Genomic DNA, 15,567 nt, shown 5'->3' with positions numbered 1-15,567 from the left:
GGCTAAGCCCTAAATCAGGAAGGCAGTTAATGAAGTGCTTTACTTTCAGTTTGTGTTATCATTTCCTTGCTTCGATTTCCTGAAAAGAGATGTCTCCGTAAACCAGGCTTTAGTGTCATTTTGGCTCTTGCATTAGAGTCATGCTAGCCAGTGGCTGCATGGCAAAATCTACAGCCACGTGTAGACTCTGTGACAAACTGTCAAGCACAAACATGACCAGCATGAAATTTGGGCTGGGGGTGGGGGAGGTTCTGGCAATAAATACCATCTGGTTCAGCAAGTTAGTACCAGATGTCTGGAAGCTTCCAATTCCAGCCAGTAAAGGTGGAGCTGAAATAATTAAAATTATATTGCTGCTTGGAAAAGGCAAGAAAAGCGTTTTTAACAATGATTTCCAGAAGTAAAAGGGCAAAAGTCATGCTTTTTGCAAACTAGAACATGTCCTACTTTTGAGTGGTTATAGATGAATATCCAGGTGAAAAAGAATACACTGCCAAAGGTTGTGTTTAAAGCAGAATTTTCTCCCTTTTAGGATCACTGCTACACAGCAGTATGGGGAAAAGTCAAGTAGCCAGAACAGTTGCATATGCATCTTTCCAACTCATATTGACTAAGATTTGCTTGTCTTCGATTCCCATACCATGTGGTGTAGAGTTGGCAACTGTTTTGCAAATGTTGTCCGTCATTTTCTCTTCTGTAAAGAATCCATCTTCTTGTGGAAAAGATGAAATAAGAATGGGCCTGGTGTAGCTTAAACAACTTCTCTTACACACCAATAGCTTCCTAAGCACCAAATCCTGCTTTTGTTGGGTGAACCACACAGGCAGGGAGAGCTCAGGAGAGGCAGAAATCCCTGAAGCACTGTCAGGTGTTGCCAGCTCAGCAGCTGTAGAAGGCTAGGAGTCTTGCATGCTCCATCCTCACCACAATGCGAGGTGGCATGTACTTGGTCCTGGTAAGGGGACAGGCTTCAGGACAGGGTGCAAGCAGCATTTTGGGGGGACAAAAAGGGGTGGAGGTAACCAGCCCTGCAAGAAGCATCGGAGCCCCTAATCTGTGTCTAATTGTTGTGGGAAGTTATTTCCTGAATTGTATCTAAACCCTCCTCTCTTCTGAGACCTGGGCTAATGGAGTAAAATGCATCAGTAGGGAGGAGAGGCACAGTGCATACTTGCATGCTGAGCAAAGACTTAGAGAGACAGAAATAAACACTGATGAGGCACAAGTGCCCACTTCCCTGGGTAAGCTGCTTTGCTGGGGGTGAGGTACCGTTATGGCAACCCAGTGATGAAAGTGTGCAAACTGTGAAAACATGATCTAACACTGGGTTCAAAATATTTTTCTGTTCAGTTTAAATGAAATTTAGTAGTTTCCAGATCCTGTGCTTGATGTTTTGAAAGCTTAAAATACGAATCCCATAAATCCAATGAATAACATGGCAGGCGTGGATTTACTAGAGAAGGGAGGAAAAGAACTGAAAGGCCTGTCAGTGCTGTTAGTGTTTCTATATGACTTAAATCTGAACAACATTGCTGTTGAAAGTTTGCTTTTACCAAAACAAGTGCCTATTGCTTTTGAAGATTTTTAAGTCTATGGAAAGAAAAATCTTCTATTAAAACCATTACATCAGTATTGCATTTGATACTCGCAGGTAGCTGAGGAAAATGGGAATTTGGCCTGTTTGGGGGTTTCTTTAATAGGCTATCAAATTAAGTACTTAGTTTTCATGGGTTTGAAGGGGGTACAAAAAGCTGGCTTTTCTAAGTAGTATGGGGGACGTGTACCAAGATCTAAATGGTGATACCTTTAATTGCACTGTGTAGTGCCATAGTTTATAGATGGTTCCCTTGTATCATGAAGACTGTTTCTGGGGCATGCTGCAACTCAGTGTTAGTCACCATATCAATATTTCTCCTGAGTAAATAGGTAAAAGCTATCTGCAATTTGATTTATAAGCTAGTGTAGATGTGAGGACAGATAATGAAATAAAATAGCCAATGCTGAGGAAAGAGAATTTTTTTTTCTGATAGTGGCTTGCTGCTTTAAAGCATGAAAGAAGTTCAGGGTCATGGGCAAAAGGAAACCTCTTGCATGAGAAATGGGAATTTCCAGGCTTTTAGGGAGAATGCAGAAAAAGCCAGATTACTTCAAATGATATTCACGTTCCTACATTTTTCCATGCTTTCTAGTTCTTTGACTTATCAATCTCAATTTTTTAGCAGTTATTTGATGTTCTAGTTACTCAGCAGTACTCTATTTATAGTGTATATTGTTATTAAATTTTTTTAATGGTCACCCACCCTTGCACATACAGACAAATGCACCCTGCCTGCCCAAACACGTAGGTATTTTATGACCGGACATGGATAAGGGATCCCAGAAGATTCATGCTCTGAAGTGCTGTTAATTGAGCGGGTGGATGAGATTTGCAGCTCTTGTAAATGGGCACAACTTCAGTGAAATGATATTTATTTATATCAGTTGCAGATCTGTTTCAATCCTGCTGTATATTTCTGAGTTCGGAAGAAGGGATTGTGGAAATTTCTGGTGTCTTGAGTGAATAATGGGGCTGTGAGGGGCAGAGCGCATCCCAAAGTTCTTATTTTGGGAAAATCCTGAATTACAGATAAAGACCAATTTTCCAGGAGAATTTCAGAGCCAACTGTTTTCTCCTGTATGAAATACATGATAAACAGATGGTATAGAAACAGAAACACCTTGGAGTTTCAACTGTACTGGTCCTCAAGTAGGTCTGGGGAAGGAAAGATGCTTATCAGTCTATAAAAAGATAAGAGATTTATACTGAAAATAAACTTTTAAAATATAATCATATGACTTCTGTTTCTTTGCTTATGCAGCTGCCTTGGGATCTGAGCTCCTGGTAAACACATTGGCCTGTTAAAGGACATGATTCAGACTGTCCCAGATCCAGCAGCTCACATCAAGGTTAGTTTCCTGTTCATTGTGAGTCCTCAGAGTCATAAGATTAAAGAATATGTATACATACCGTAGATTTTCTTGCATGTTTATAAATTGTGCTACTGCACAAAACTGCTCTTTCATTGCTCAATATTTATGTTATTGTCTGAGTCAGTCCTCCAGACTTTGTTGCTGACACCTGTACTGAGGTGCTCTGAAGTATGTGGAGATTTTAAGGATAAGTTCTTCTAACATTAAAACTCCTTGATGGTCCTTTAATATTTAGTACGCTTGATAAAATACACCCACTTGAAAAATACTAAATTCATATGTCCCCAGTTTTGTGCCACAGAAGCCAGTGGCAAAGATTAACTTGAATTGGAGAATGAAAATGAGCATAATGCAACAATTCAAAGGCAAACAAGCATCCCTTTGAAAAGGTTTGTGCATCATTTTATGTAAATCATAGGAGAATAGATATTGAACTGTGCTATTGCCTTAAAAACCACATTGTTCTGCCACATTTCAGAAGGTGGCATACTGTTTTTCTGGTATTGTTACTATTACTTGTTACTGTGCTTTTCCTGTCATTCTTCAGTGAAGATTTGGAGCCTGCTAACCTCAGCAGGTGCAGCTAATGTTGTGTTGCTAAGAACAAGGCATTTTGGGGTATTGTACATAAACAACATCTGAGCCTTGCAAAGTGACTGATTTGGGGGTCACTATTCCTGACTCGCTATTTCATCATCTAGAGGTTTTGTTTGGAAACAGTTTCCTGACTGCTTCTAGAGAAGAACAGTAATTCCCTTTTGCAAAGTAAGAAGACATTCGTATAGCAATGTCTTAGGTGGGAAGAGCCATCTGATCCTCATATACAAACAGCATGCTTCTCATTCACATGGATTTTGCCATCTGAAGATACTGCCGGTGTAATAAGATTGCTGTAATCAAATAAATAGAACAACCATGTTAAGTGGGCTGTAAGTGAAGAGTTTTCTTTTATTCTTTCTGACTGCCTTTTTCTCTATCTTTCTGTCTTTTCTTGAGGTTACATTTTCTCCAATTTCTCATCTTCTTTCATGGAGTTTCTTTTCAGTTGATTTCTATCTACCAGCTCCCTACAGAAAAACCTAATTTTACAACTTATATTTAACTGAAAAAAATGAAATATTATTTTAAACAACTCATTTTTCTCATGAAAGGGTAGTGAATGAAAGAAGCACTCTGTATATCTTCCTGCAACATTTTTGGATTGTGTTTAGGTACTAAGATGATTGGCAGCAGTGGGAGAGCTCATCCCTTCCCTCTCTCCAAAACCCAGCACTTTCACAGCCTTCTGGTCCTCAGTTGTTTTTATGGAAAGAGCAGAAAAGCACACACACTCCCCCCATAAGAAGTCTTGCTTCAACATGTCTCATCACCTGGATTTCAACCAGTAAGACTTCAAAAAATTGAAGGGGATTTAGTACCTCTTCATGCTGCATGTCTGCGGTACCAGAAATAACATTAAGAAGAACTCACTTTCATGCTTTCTGCCAGAACTGGTGTCTGAAGTAGTTGGGGTTTTTAACCATGGGAGATAGAGTTTGAGAGGGCAGGGCTGGGCAGTGCATCTTATTACAGCATGTAAAAGAGCCTCATAAAAATCTCTGTAATGCTGTGTTCAAGGGAATTTGCAGAAACCTATTTTCAGCAGATCATCGCACAGAAGTTGCTCTTACGTTGAAAAGGGTGTGAGGAAGGCAATTACTTTAATACTGTGTTTGGTATAGGAAAGCTATACAACTAGACATCAAAACCTTCACATTTCTGTTTATGTCATTAGGGTCCACTTCAGCCTAAACACATTCTTCAGAAAGCCACCATGGATGCTCTGTTCTGGCTTTAAGGGTGGACATAACTATGGTCTTATGAAAAAATATAGTGCATAGGATGTGGGAAAGACTATTTCGTGTGATGGCCTTTTCTTTCTCTCATTGTTGTGGTGATATAGAAGGGACAGACTGGGTTCATTATGGTCATCCTTGGTATGGTTTTGTTTAATTCACTGTACTGCATCAGGTCATATGGTATTGCTTCTTCTGTTTTCTCAAATAAGCAGACACAGCCTCATTCATGCACATTTAGAGCTGCAACATTGAAGACTGCTTTCTAGGAAGTGTCTGAATTATTAAGATTTGACAGATTTTAAGATTTCAGTTTTCTGCCTGAACATGTGCAGAAAATTAATGTGAAAGAGACATGGATGTGGCAACATGAATATTCAGAGACATCTTTCTTGCAGAAAGGGTGATTTCATTTGCATTTATGTGAATTTTTATGTGTGCTATATTCTGAAATCAGCCTTTCCCACTACCAGAAGAAAATGTAACCATCACAGGTTTTGTGCTCCATTCCTGAATGAGAAATGATAAGAGCCAAATTCCAACACCCAGGCAGATCCTGTCCAATTTTGGGAAAATGTTTTGAAGGTCTCAATGTATATGTCCTTATTCTGGTTGGGCAGCTTCATTCCATAGCTACTAAAGATTAAACTTTACATTCTTCAGCTTGAGTGAAGCATCCATAATTGATACGGTGAACTTGTGTTCCTGTTGCTCCCTAATGTACAGTTTTCACTTCAGTCACAGTCTCACATTTTGCCCAAGTGTGAAGGAAAGAAACATTTGATGTGGATGAGAAAAAAAGGACTTTTAGTTCCAGTTCAGCAAAATGTGGGGAATTTTGACCTTCATTTTTGATCAGCTTTACACATTTAGTGCCTGTGAGAGGGCTGAAATAAGCAAGACAACTCACATTAATAAAGTTCAGTGTGCCCCCAATGGTTTGTGAGATCAGCACCTTAGTTTAGTAAGATTTGCTACTCCTAAGACTCAAAATAGTGTCATTAGTCTGGATTAGTGGCAAACTGTTAAGAAAAGAAGAGTTAACTTGATTTAAAGCAAGACAAATTAATTCTTGTTATCCAGTATCCCTAATTAAAATGAAAAAAAATATTTTGGGGCAGTTTTTGGTAGTTGAAAGATGTTCATGTTTATACCAAGCTTTGTGTATTCCCTCAGTCTTCCAGAATGGGTTTTCTCTAGAGAGTCTGCACACTAGAGAGGAGTTTGTAGACAGGGCTTTGCAACCAGCTCTGTCCTCACCTCTCACCCTGCCCATGCCACTGAAAGGGGATGCAGTTTTAATTGGGAGATAAAAAAAAATCCAATATTAAGCATAATAATAAGAATTTTGTTTATGGTGTCAGGGGATGAGGGTCCTTTTGTCACCACAGAAGTTTTCAAGCACTGTTTTCATGACAGAAAAAGTTGATCCCTATCCTATGTACAGCGAGGGTCACTTTTAGAAATGCACCTTTGTATGGGCAAGGCTGTCGTTTACACAGGTTTTAATGTGTTATTTTTGTCCTGTTACTCATCAAACTAGTTCTTACAACAGCAGTCACAGAAACACTGTGCAAATGCTACCTGAGCTTTGCATGATTTGTTTTTAGTGATTTATGCTTTGTGAATATTGACTATTCAGTAAGACTTTTAATTTTTTTAAGGTTTAAAATCTGCTTCAGCAGCCTTACTTGGAAAGATCAGAGTCTTGTATGACTTTATTCAGCTTTTGCCATCATGTATGGAGATTTTGTGGAACCATTTCTCAGGAAAATATGAGTTACTGCTATTCCTTTTCCCCTCACTGGGAGAGGAAGAAAGAGTCCAGGGTATGGCTTGTAAGAAATTACTGTATTTATCAGGAATGGTGTCTAACCTGGAAGATTTGGTCTGTGTATATGTAGATGGTCTGATTTTTCTGTTCCTTCATAATGGTTTTGAGATATGGGGAGACTGAAGAGACAGGTGAAAGGCAGCAGCTGAACAGCGGTGCTTGTGGATTCCATAGATGTCTTTGCCTTCTGGAAGCTGAAGAACAGGGACACTTTATGACCCAGAGGGCTTAAGCAAAGAGGACAATTCTTATAAAAAATTCTCAAAGGGCATCAAGCACTTTAAGCCAAGTTCAGCTGGTTTGTATATGTAAAACCTTATTTGTTCTGTGGATATAACTAGAGATTTTTGCCTCTGAATCTATGAAATAGGGGTACCAAATCTGAAAGCTATACCTAATATTACAGTGAAGAAAAACCTGGTTTCTCAGAAGAAATAGAAGAATTACTCCGTAGCTGTTTCTGAAAACTACTCCTATATTTAGCACTTATGTGCCTGGCCTGTTAATTGGGTTGCATATGCAAGTTTCCATGAACAGCATCCTATATTGTCATTGGAAATACTACAAAACCTGATCCTAGAGCTCCTTTGTTGGCCAAAGAGTATGTTGGATTTCAAATTGTGGCAGTTTAAAGATGCTGCTGGATGTACCTAATCTGTTGTGTTATGGTTAAATCTATTTGGTTTTTGTTTTGATTTGTTTTGGTTTGGTTTGGGTTTTTTTTAACTGGTATTATTCAGTAAGGAGCATAGTCTGGGTCTGATATAATCTGTTATTTTTCCTGGAATTGTAGAGCCTCTAAATAGGATCCAAGACTTCATTATGCTGTGAGTTTCATATGCACAATACAGTCTCTGCCTGAACAGGCAAGGGGGACAAGAAGGGAAGGAGGATAGAATTACTGTTATCCTCTAGGATAAGGAGGATAAAACCAGGCTTTTCCTCCCACCTCTTTTTAGAGTCTCGACTAAGCTAGGAGCCTAGTCTTTGTGGATTCTTTGCATCGCTAAAGCACTTCTTTCATTGCTTATAAAATTATATTTGGGCAGCTCAGCTAAAATCTAAGCCAAAGATGCAAAGGGCTTTGCCCGAAGTCACATGTAAAGTAAGCTAATGGCAGACACATTGCAGCATTGTTTAGTAGGCGATCCAGATGGAATATGTAATGCTACTGTATCACTGTTTGTCACCACTGGAGTCAATTTGATAACATACTCCCACCCCCTCCAAAAAAATATGGAATAACTCCTCCTGATAGTTGTTGGCTAATGAGCCAAACCTCCTACAGCTAGGAACTGGTGATCAACCAGTGCATGTATTGCCCTCAAAGGCCTTTAGACATGAGAAAGTGCCTTTAGCGCCAGTGCACAGAGGTGAACAAGCTACTGTAAGTTATCTGGGCTGCAAACTTGCTGCTTGACAGCTGCTCTGGTATAAATGCTGCATGCAGGCTGTCATCTCATGGGTTACAAATGTCCCTTGGTGACAGATGTGAAAAGCATCAGTATCAGCAGTCCCTAAAGCTGAATAGCTTTAAGTCCCATCCCCTTTGCTTACCCCTCACTGTGTACTTCATTCATTATTCTGGCAAAACTTTAAAAGCTCTTCCTCTGCTTTTATACTGACAGGGTAACACCACTGTTTCAATTTCTTACTAATTATGCTAGCTGAATCATAGTTACTAAGTCTTGTTTGAACGATAGCCATGGTTTACTCTGGGTTCCTCATAAAACAAACGAACTGAGTTTATCACGAATGTGGCTGACCCTCCTTCATGCTAGCACTCGTTCACCACGGCCCCGAACCAGCAGGCTTAAAAATCTGATGCATTATTTCCATCCCCTGATGGAAATGATAGAATCTCCTGATAAGCAGAACTTGTGATTTACTTTTCAGAAATTTAGAATTCTGGACTGCAACAAAATGATTGTCATAGAATTTATATGAGTAAAGTGTTTTTTTTATCTTTTCTCTTGAACTTTACCTCTTCTCTCTGCCTAAGCAAATACCTCCTTGCTAAGGGAAAAGAGAGATAATGGCTTCTGTGTACTATAATTAATGAACTTTCAGCAATTCAGAGCAAATCCAAGATTGCTGCCAACAGCCAGATGGAAAACAGTGTTAATGACATGTTCAAAGAAAAAGTATGCTGTTTTGATAGGGGATGGTTTAGGGACTTTAATCTCTATTGTTCTGGGGACTAATGGCATGGATAATTCCTTAAGTGAAGCAATTTTTAAACAAAAATTATCTTTTTCCATAAGCAGGAAAGAGCAAACTAAAGAGTACCAAATGCATTTTCAATGCTTCGGCTGATATATATGCCTTATACTAACCCTTTTTTATGTGGAGTCAGATGTGCTTAAATCTCATTTCTGCAGTCTGCCAGATCATTAGAAGTCTGGACATTACTACTGCTGATGGGTAGAAATCAAAAAATTGGTGGTCATGGAAACTAGAGCCAGAGTGGCAAGATGAGGGTGGGGAGAAGTTACAAGAAGTTGGGAAGAACAGGCAAGACAGACAGGTACAGAACAATGAGTTAGGCTTTAGAGAAACTGCAAAATAAGATTCCTCCAGTTCCTCTGCCAAAGAGCCTGGGTTGGGACTGAAGGCTCCCAGATCTCAGGCTTGTTTTGCTGCCTGTAAATCTCTCTGCCAAAGTAGGTGGTCCTTAGGTCCTGGCTATCCCAATAGACAGGGCCAGCAACTCCACGTGTCTGTGTCCATGCTGCATTACATGCCTTCAAGGCCCTGACTTTTGCATGTGGCCACAGTGAGAGTGATGAAGGGAAGGGGTGCAAGAAAGTCTGCCTTGGGAGCTCCACCAGTGCGGTACTTGGGCAGCCTTGGGACTCTGAGAGGCTGTAATGGCAGTCTCCTCCTTCTTTGACAAGCGGTTACAGAAACAACTTGCCCAGGAATATCGTCACACAAATCTACAGTGCAAATGCTAAAGATGTGTAGAGATTATCTCCCAGTGAGTCAGAGATTACTGTTTAATGTACATTTTCATTTTCCCTTGATCTGGTTACAAATATCCTAAACAATGGGTCATGCTTAACCTTTCTTGAGACATTATTCCCCATGACTCATTACTGTGAAGAATCTTTTCATATTCAGCCACCCTGCTCCCCTCTTTAACCAGCTTTTTTTTATCTACTCTGTACAGATCCAAACTCCTTAATTTCACAGTACTTTTGTTCCTCCTCACCTTCCTGAAGAGGGAGATTTATAGAGAGAGCTCACAGGAGGTTGCCAAGCATCCTACAGCCTGTCCTCATTAGTTCTGGTCACAGTCTGTTTCAGGTGATGGGGGCCAGGCAGCCTTCCCCACCTCAGCACTGTAGCTGCAGTCAGCCCTGCCTTCAGCTGTACTTGTTGCCTGGTCACGAATCACCATGTTGTTATCCTTCTGATAATGCCTTCTAGAGCTAAAAAGCATACTCCAGGGGCTCTTGTTCCAGTAGACTACAGACAGGGAGAGAGGCTTCTCCTGGGCTTGGTGTGTGTTTTGTCTGCTCCAAAAGGGATCTCTTACCTCTCTCGCTCTTCCTCCCTTGCCTACCCCCTTCCTTTCCCCCCATTAAAAATCTCATATCAAATACTTGTACTGACAACCCATCTCCTTAAATCTGAAATCTTATTTCATTATTTCCAGCCCATGTTCTAGTCTCCTCAAGTCCCTTTTGGGTTGTTTCACCAATCCCGTTGGTGTCTCAAAGTTGACTTTAGGGTGTAATATCTTTTGCTGATGTGTTGTTTAATCCCCTTCTTTAGATTTTTAATACAGACATTACCTCAGAAAGTTATGGGCATTTGATTAGATACTTTCCACGAACTTGCTGTTTTATCATTTGCTGTAAGTCTTTGTCCGTTATTCTGTAGGACATTTTCAGCTCTTAGTCTTCTTTCCCAAGACAATTCCAGTTCCTGTTGTGAAAAGTATTTCTTCATTGGCTCAAGTCAGTAGCTAATATTTGGGTACTTCCAGGCATGTTTCATTAGAAAAGGAAACTGATCCTATACCATATGTATGTTCTTGGTGCAATTTTGTTTATCAGAAAGTTCGTCCTGTCCTTTTTTGCCCTAGAAGAACAGAAAGGAAGACAGGACGACTGCTGTTCCCCTAAATTCCCACATCTGACTTACTAGCAAGCCCTGTTCCCAATAGGCTCTACAGTGTGTTCCATTTGCTAGCAGGTCGTTCTCTGAAATACAGTTTTTTTGCTGCCTAATAGCCTTCAAAACCCAAGTGTTACTTCCATATTTACCACATGACTGAATTCAATGTGGTTGAGTTCTACTGTATTACATCCCCTACATCCCTAGGCCAGTACTTCTGTTGCTTCTAGTGCCTTTTTTTTTTGTGACATGAAAGGGATCAATTTATTCTGCTGCTGAGGCCTGCAAAGAGCGTTTGGCATGTGCATTGTATATTCCATATATATATATGTGATTACCTACCAAATAGAAACTTGATGGCAGTCATTATCACGTCCTTGCAGAGCAGTAAAGGTTTGGTAGGATACTGTAACCTGCTGCTTGAAATTCAGCGAAGTAGCATTCAAAAGGAGGTAGATAAGTCTGCAATGTGCTGTGAGCCTTCCAGGGTGAGCTGACATAATTATTTGTCCATACTGCCTTGGTCATATATAGAGATTTTCCAAGAACCCAGAAACCTGGCATGTCAGGGCTGTGAATAATGCAGGAGGAATCCTGCAAACGTGAGAAATCCTGTGTCCAGCATGGCCAGCCCGTGGGCCGAGCGCTGCCTGTGCTTCTTGGGTAGGTGTCAGAAGGAGCGGTGCGGTATGTTGGCTTAAATCAGTGGCAGTCTCACTGCAGCAAAAAATATGAACATGACCAAACATTGTTGCTGCTGTCCTTAAGAGAAAGGCTGGGAATAGGAAAGAGAGCTTTGTGCAACCCTTTTGACCTCTGTTTTTTTATGTTTTCTGCTCTGCCCTGGGGCCTGGCATTGTGAATGGTAACACTTGCTTCATGACATAAGGGGAGGAAAAATAGGATAAGGTGGGATAACATTAAAATGGAAGATTTTAATGGAAGATTTTAATGGGAGAGCCTGAGGATATGCTGGATGAAACACCTAACTTTACATGCTTTTTGGTTGGTATTTAAGCAGTTTCTGGGTCCCCTGTTTAAAAAATAGGGGAGACCTATACTGGGAAGGGGCGAATTGTCCTTGGCGAGCACTAGTGTCTTTCCACTGCTTACATGGGGACTCAGAGTACATTAAGCACAAGGTGACTTGTAGGTAGCTCTTCATTATACGGGCTGAATCCTGTCTACATGCAGTGTCTTCAGTATGTAACAGAGGACTAGGGGTACACCCAGGCTTTTTCAGAATAAGCCAGCTCCAAATCCAAAAGGAATATAAACACATCAAGATGAAATTTTACACAACTGTAGTAATCCTTTGGAATGCAGGGAGCAGATGGTAGGCCATGCAGGAGCAGCCATGCCCCAAACCTGAGTTAGTATCTCTGGATGGCAGGGTAGGACAGAGACTTGTGTGGCAGGACCGCAGGTGATGTCTGAAGACACCTGGGACACAGTCCGTGCTTCCTTGTTGACAGGAGATGGTCTGAGCTGCCTTCCTCCCAGCCTCCAATCTTCCTTGCAAAGGAACCTGCTTAGGTGAGCAGGTGGCTCCTGTAGGACTACTCTATGGAGATCTGGGGAGAAGGGCTACAGAGCACAGCGTGCTGCATGGCACAGACCCAGCTGGCAGACGTATCCAGGTGTGGGACAGCAGAGATTCCCTACCCAACATTTAGACTAAGAGTCCCTCAAAATGAACACAGAATGAACAAAAAAAGGTTTAAAACTTAAGTGGCGGCCATCTGAGAATTCAGATGCATTCAGTTAAGGGAAGCCACTTATTCCTTAGTTATAGGTTCAGAAAATCTTTCCACTTCTGTCCGAGTTGTCCCAGACCAACAGCCAGTCGGCTAACAGCATGTCAGCCATTGCAGAGAAGTTATTAACTTGGACAGAGGAAAATATACTTTCAGTTATTACATACTAAAAAAGCACAAACTAAACAAATTTAGGCAACAGAAGCAATTATATCATTAAGCATTTAACTGCAAGATTGATTTTTAAATTGCTAATAATTCAAACCAAAGCATGCACAGAAAGAGGAAGGGGGAAAAAGGTGATTGAAACAATTGAATCTAATCAGTGCCTCAGTTCAAATGTGTAGCTATAAATGTCAAAACACGTAAGATCTCATGCAAGAACAGAAGTGGAACCAGAATGGATGAGCATTCCTCACTTGACCAGATTCTTCTAATTTGGAGGAAGTTAAACACATGGAGCAGAGAAAGTTTCTGAACTGGGTTATCTCCAGAGCTCCCTTTAGATACCAGTCTATGTTCCTGAACAGCCTTTCAGAGTCCACAGGAAGCAAGGAACTGAGGCACAGATTGCAGGCTCAGCCTAATGCTTGCATGAGCCCTTCCACATTCTGCTGCTGTTGCCTGCAAAGGAAGGTAAGCTGGGTCCTTACTGAATCAAGAGAGGGCCGCTGTGAAGGAATGGAGAGACTCCTGTCCTCATCTAAAAAAGCCCTGTTTTCTGTTGCTCTTCAAATTGCAGGGGAAGAAAGGGAGAGACTGTCCTGGGCAACAGCAGAAGGTGGGTTTGATGAAGCTCCGTGCTGCTGGGGCAGGGTGGATCATTCTCTTGATGGCAGGGCTGTATTTGTTTTCATAGTTTAGGGCAGGGCTGATCCCTTTGAAAAAGTGTGAATCTTAAATAAAACTTGTATGCTGCCATATTTACCCAATCTCACTGGTTGTCCTACATCATGTTTTAGCATATAAGTTACATGACAGAGTTATCCAGGGGTTGCCAGCTGACACAGAAACAAGCCCTCATGTTAAATTGCCTGCAGATGTCCTCTTCCAACTCCTGTAACGAACTTCTACCAGTTCTCTCTCTCCTTTTTTTTTTTTTTTTTTGGTTAAATAAAAGCAGCAGAAGAGGGGGAAAACAATCTCAGTTGAATCTCTGTGCTAGTGCCTCTGTTTGCAGGACAGGAAGCCTTAAGAAGACAATGCAGTTTATAGGCAAGTGCATCAAAAGCCCCTGTAAGGATTTCCATGAACTTTAGTGGACCAAATGACTCGTGGTTATTTTTAAGATTGGAGCTGACTGAATAATGCCAAGTCTAATGCTGCCAAGGTGGGCTTTTCAGAAGATTCAGACCTGAGGAGGTGAGAAGATCTTTATGTTCTGTTGGCTGTAATTTATTTGATATCATTGTGTATGGATGTATGGCTTAGAGGTTTGACTAGACACCCCTTTTGTTTTGATATTTATTTTGATATTGAACTAAAGGAATCAGGATTTTTTCTGATGGACTTAAACTCTTGTTCTGCATGGCAGAAATCTCCAAGTAAAAGTGTGACATTCTGGAAAACATTCACTGTTTCATTTGCATAATTAGGAACTTTTGTTTTGTTTTTGTTTTCATTGTATGAACTTACTGAAGTTTGTGAACTTTTTGCCTGGCTGTCTCCCTTGGTTGGGGAAATCATAGAATGCTGTTTTTTTTTCCCTGGCTGGAGGAGTATGGGCTATTTATATGTAGTTTTAAAATACGCTTTCTGTGAGTGCTTGCATTGCTCTTTGCAGTGTGATATTTCTGGATGATCAGTCTAGCCAAAAGCAATTGCAAAAGGTTAGTAAAGAGCTCCCACTTAGACACCTACATGAAATATCGGCCCTTCAAAAGTTGTGAGTGCCAAACAACTCCCACTTAGAACAATGGAAGCCGGGGTGTGCTGACAGCTTCTGAAAATCTGGCCTCACATGGCTTCAAAAGAGATTGATTAGCAAGTCTAGCAAGCTGTGTGTTTTTTCTGTACTTGCTTAGCTCTGCATGGAGAATATTATCTGCATTTGAAGTGTTCTCAGCAGTTGCAGGTGATGCTCTAAGAGGAAGGTTCCTCCTGGGAAGGTGGAGTTCCAGGTGGGTCAGTAGGTAGGCAGGTAGCTAGGTGGGCAGGCAGCTTTTTGCCAGGTTTGCTTCAGGAGAGCTTTGGCCTGGAGTGTTGAACTTTGCTAGGCAGGTAGAAGGAAAGCCCTGGAGAGCTACCTCTGTAACTCCTCCACTTGGATCTTTTTTCGGTAAGAAAACAAAAGCAGTTTTCCCATTTGTCTTAAACTGCTTTGGAAGTGACATAAACAAAACCAGAAAAGGCCAATCTTACATTACTGAAATAGGGAAGTCCAGATGGGAAATTATAGCAATACAATTCTTGCATTCAAACTTCACGTCCTGTGTAAATGTGTGAGCAAAGGAGATAAATTTGCTCTCTGGAGCTACACATGCGCTTCTTTCTTTTGGTTAAGCCTGAAAAACTTTTCTCTCCCCCCCGCCCCGTGCTGATGGACTGAAGTCTGCAGTAAGAGCAGAATCAGCAATTAATGGTTTGGGAGCTTTATTTCTGAACTAAGTTATTTTTGTGCCTTTCTGAAACTTTTTTTTTTTTTTAAATCCTATCACACATCACCAGCCACCTTTTACAGTAGAGCCGACCTTTCAAATACAAGAACAATAGGACTGTGCTAGAATGAGGAGAGATTAATTCTGAATATCAAATAATGGGGTTTGGTTATTGTTGCTTTTTAAACATGGTAAACAGGTTGGGGACCAATATGCTTGCAAATGGCCTTTCCAGTGGTAATCCCTATTCTTTTGAAAAGCTAATAAAAGTGGTGTATGAAAGAAATTCCTGGGGCACTGCAGAACTCACCCTCCTAGGGAGAGAGCCAGATGTACTGGTTAATAACCTAGCAAGCACTTGAAGCCAGGGCAGTAACCACTTGGTAGCACCTAAGCCAGACGTTCTGTGCTGGTGCGAGGCAATATCACATACTGGTCACATTCTCAGC

The 15,567-nt window shown here is 40.9% G+C and overlaps 1 protein-coding gene across 3 annotated transcripts in view; it reads left to right on the top strand.

The window, feature by feature from the left end:
- ERG (ETS transcription factor ERG) overlaps positions 1 to 15,567 on the top strand; it is a 145,820-nt gene that overhangs the window by 36,056 nt on the left and 94,197 nt on the right. For all 3 annotated transcript variants that reach the window (XM_062602574.1, XM_062602570.1, XM_062602572.1), the window contains exon 2: positions 2,859 to 2,946. In XM_062602574.1, the coding sequence (XP_062458558.1) occupies positions 2,908 to 2,946 (39 nt within the window). In that variant the 5' untranslated portion in view covers positions 2,859 to 2,907. The remainder of the gene's footprint in view (positions 1 to 2,858; positions 2,947 to 15,567) is intronic.

This window comes from Pezoporus occidentalis, unplaced genomic scaffold (assembly GCF_034315485.1).
Source record: "Pezoporus occidentalis ecotype Australia unplaced genomic scaffold, CSIRO_AGI_Poc_V1 ctg77, whole genome shotgun sequence".
NCBI classification, from domain to species: domain Eukaryota; kingdom Metazoa; phylum Chordata; class Aves; order Psittaciformes; family Psittacidae; genus Pezoporus; species Pezoporus occidentalis.
The sequence above is the reverse complement of the archived record's forward strand: the minus strand, read 5'-3'. Positions and strand labels throughout refer to the sequence as shown.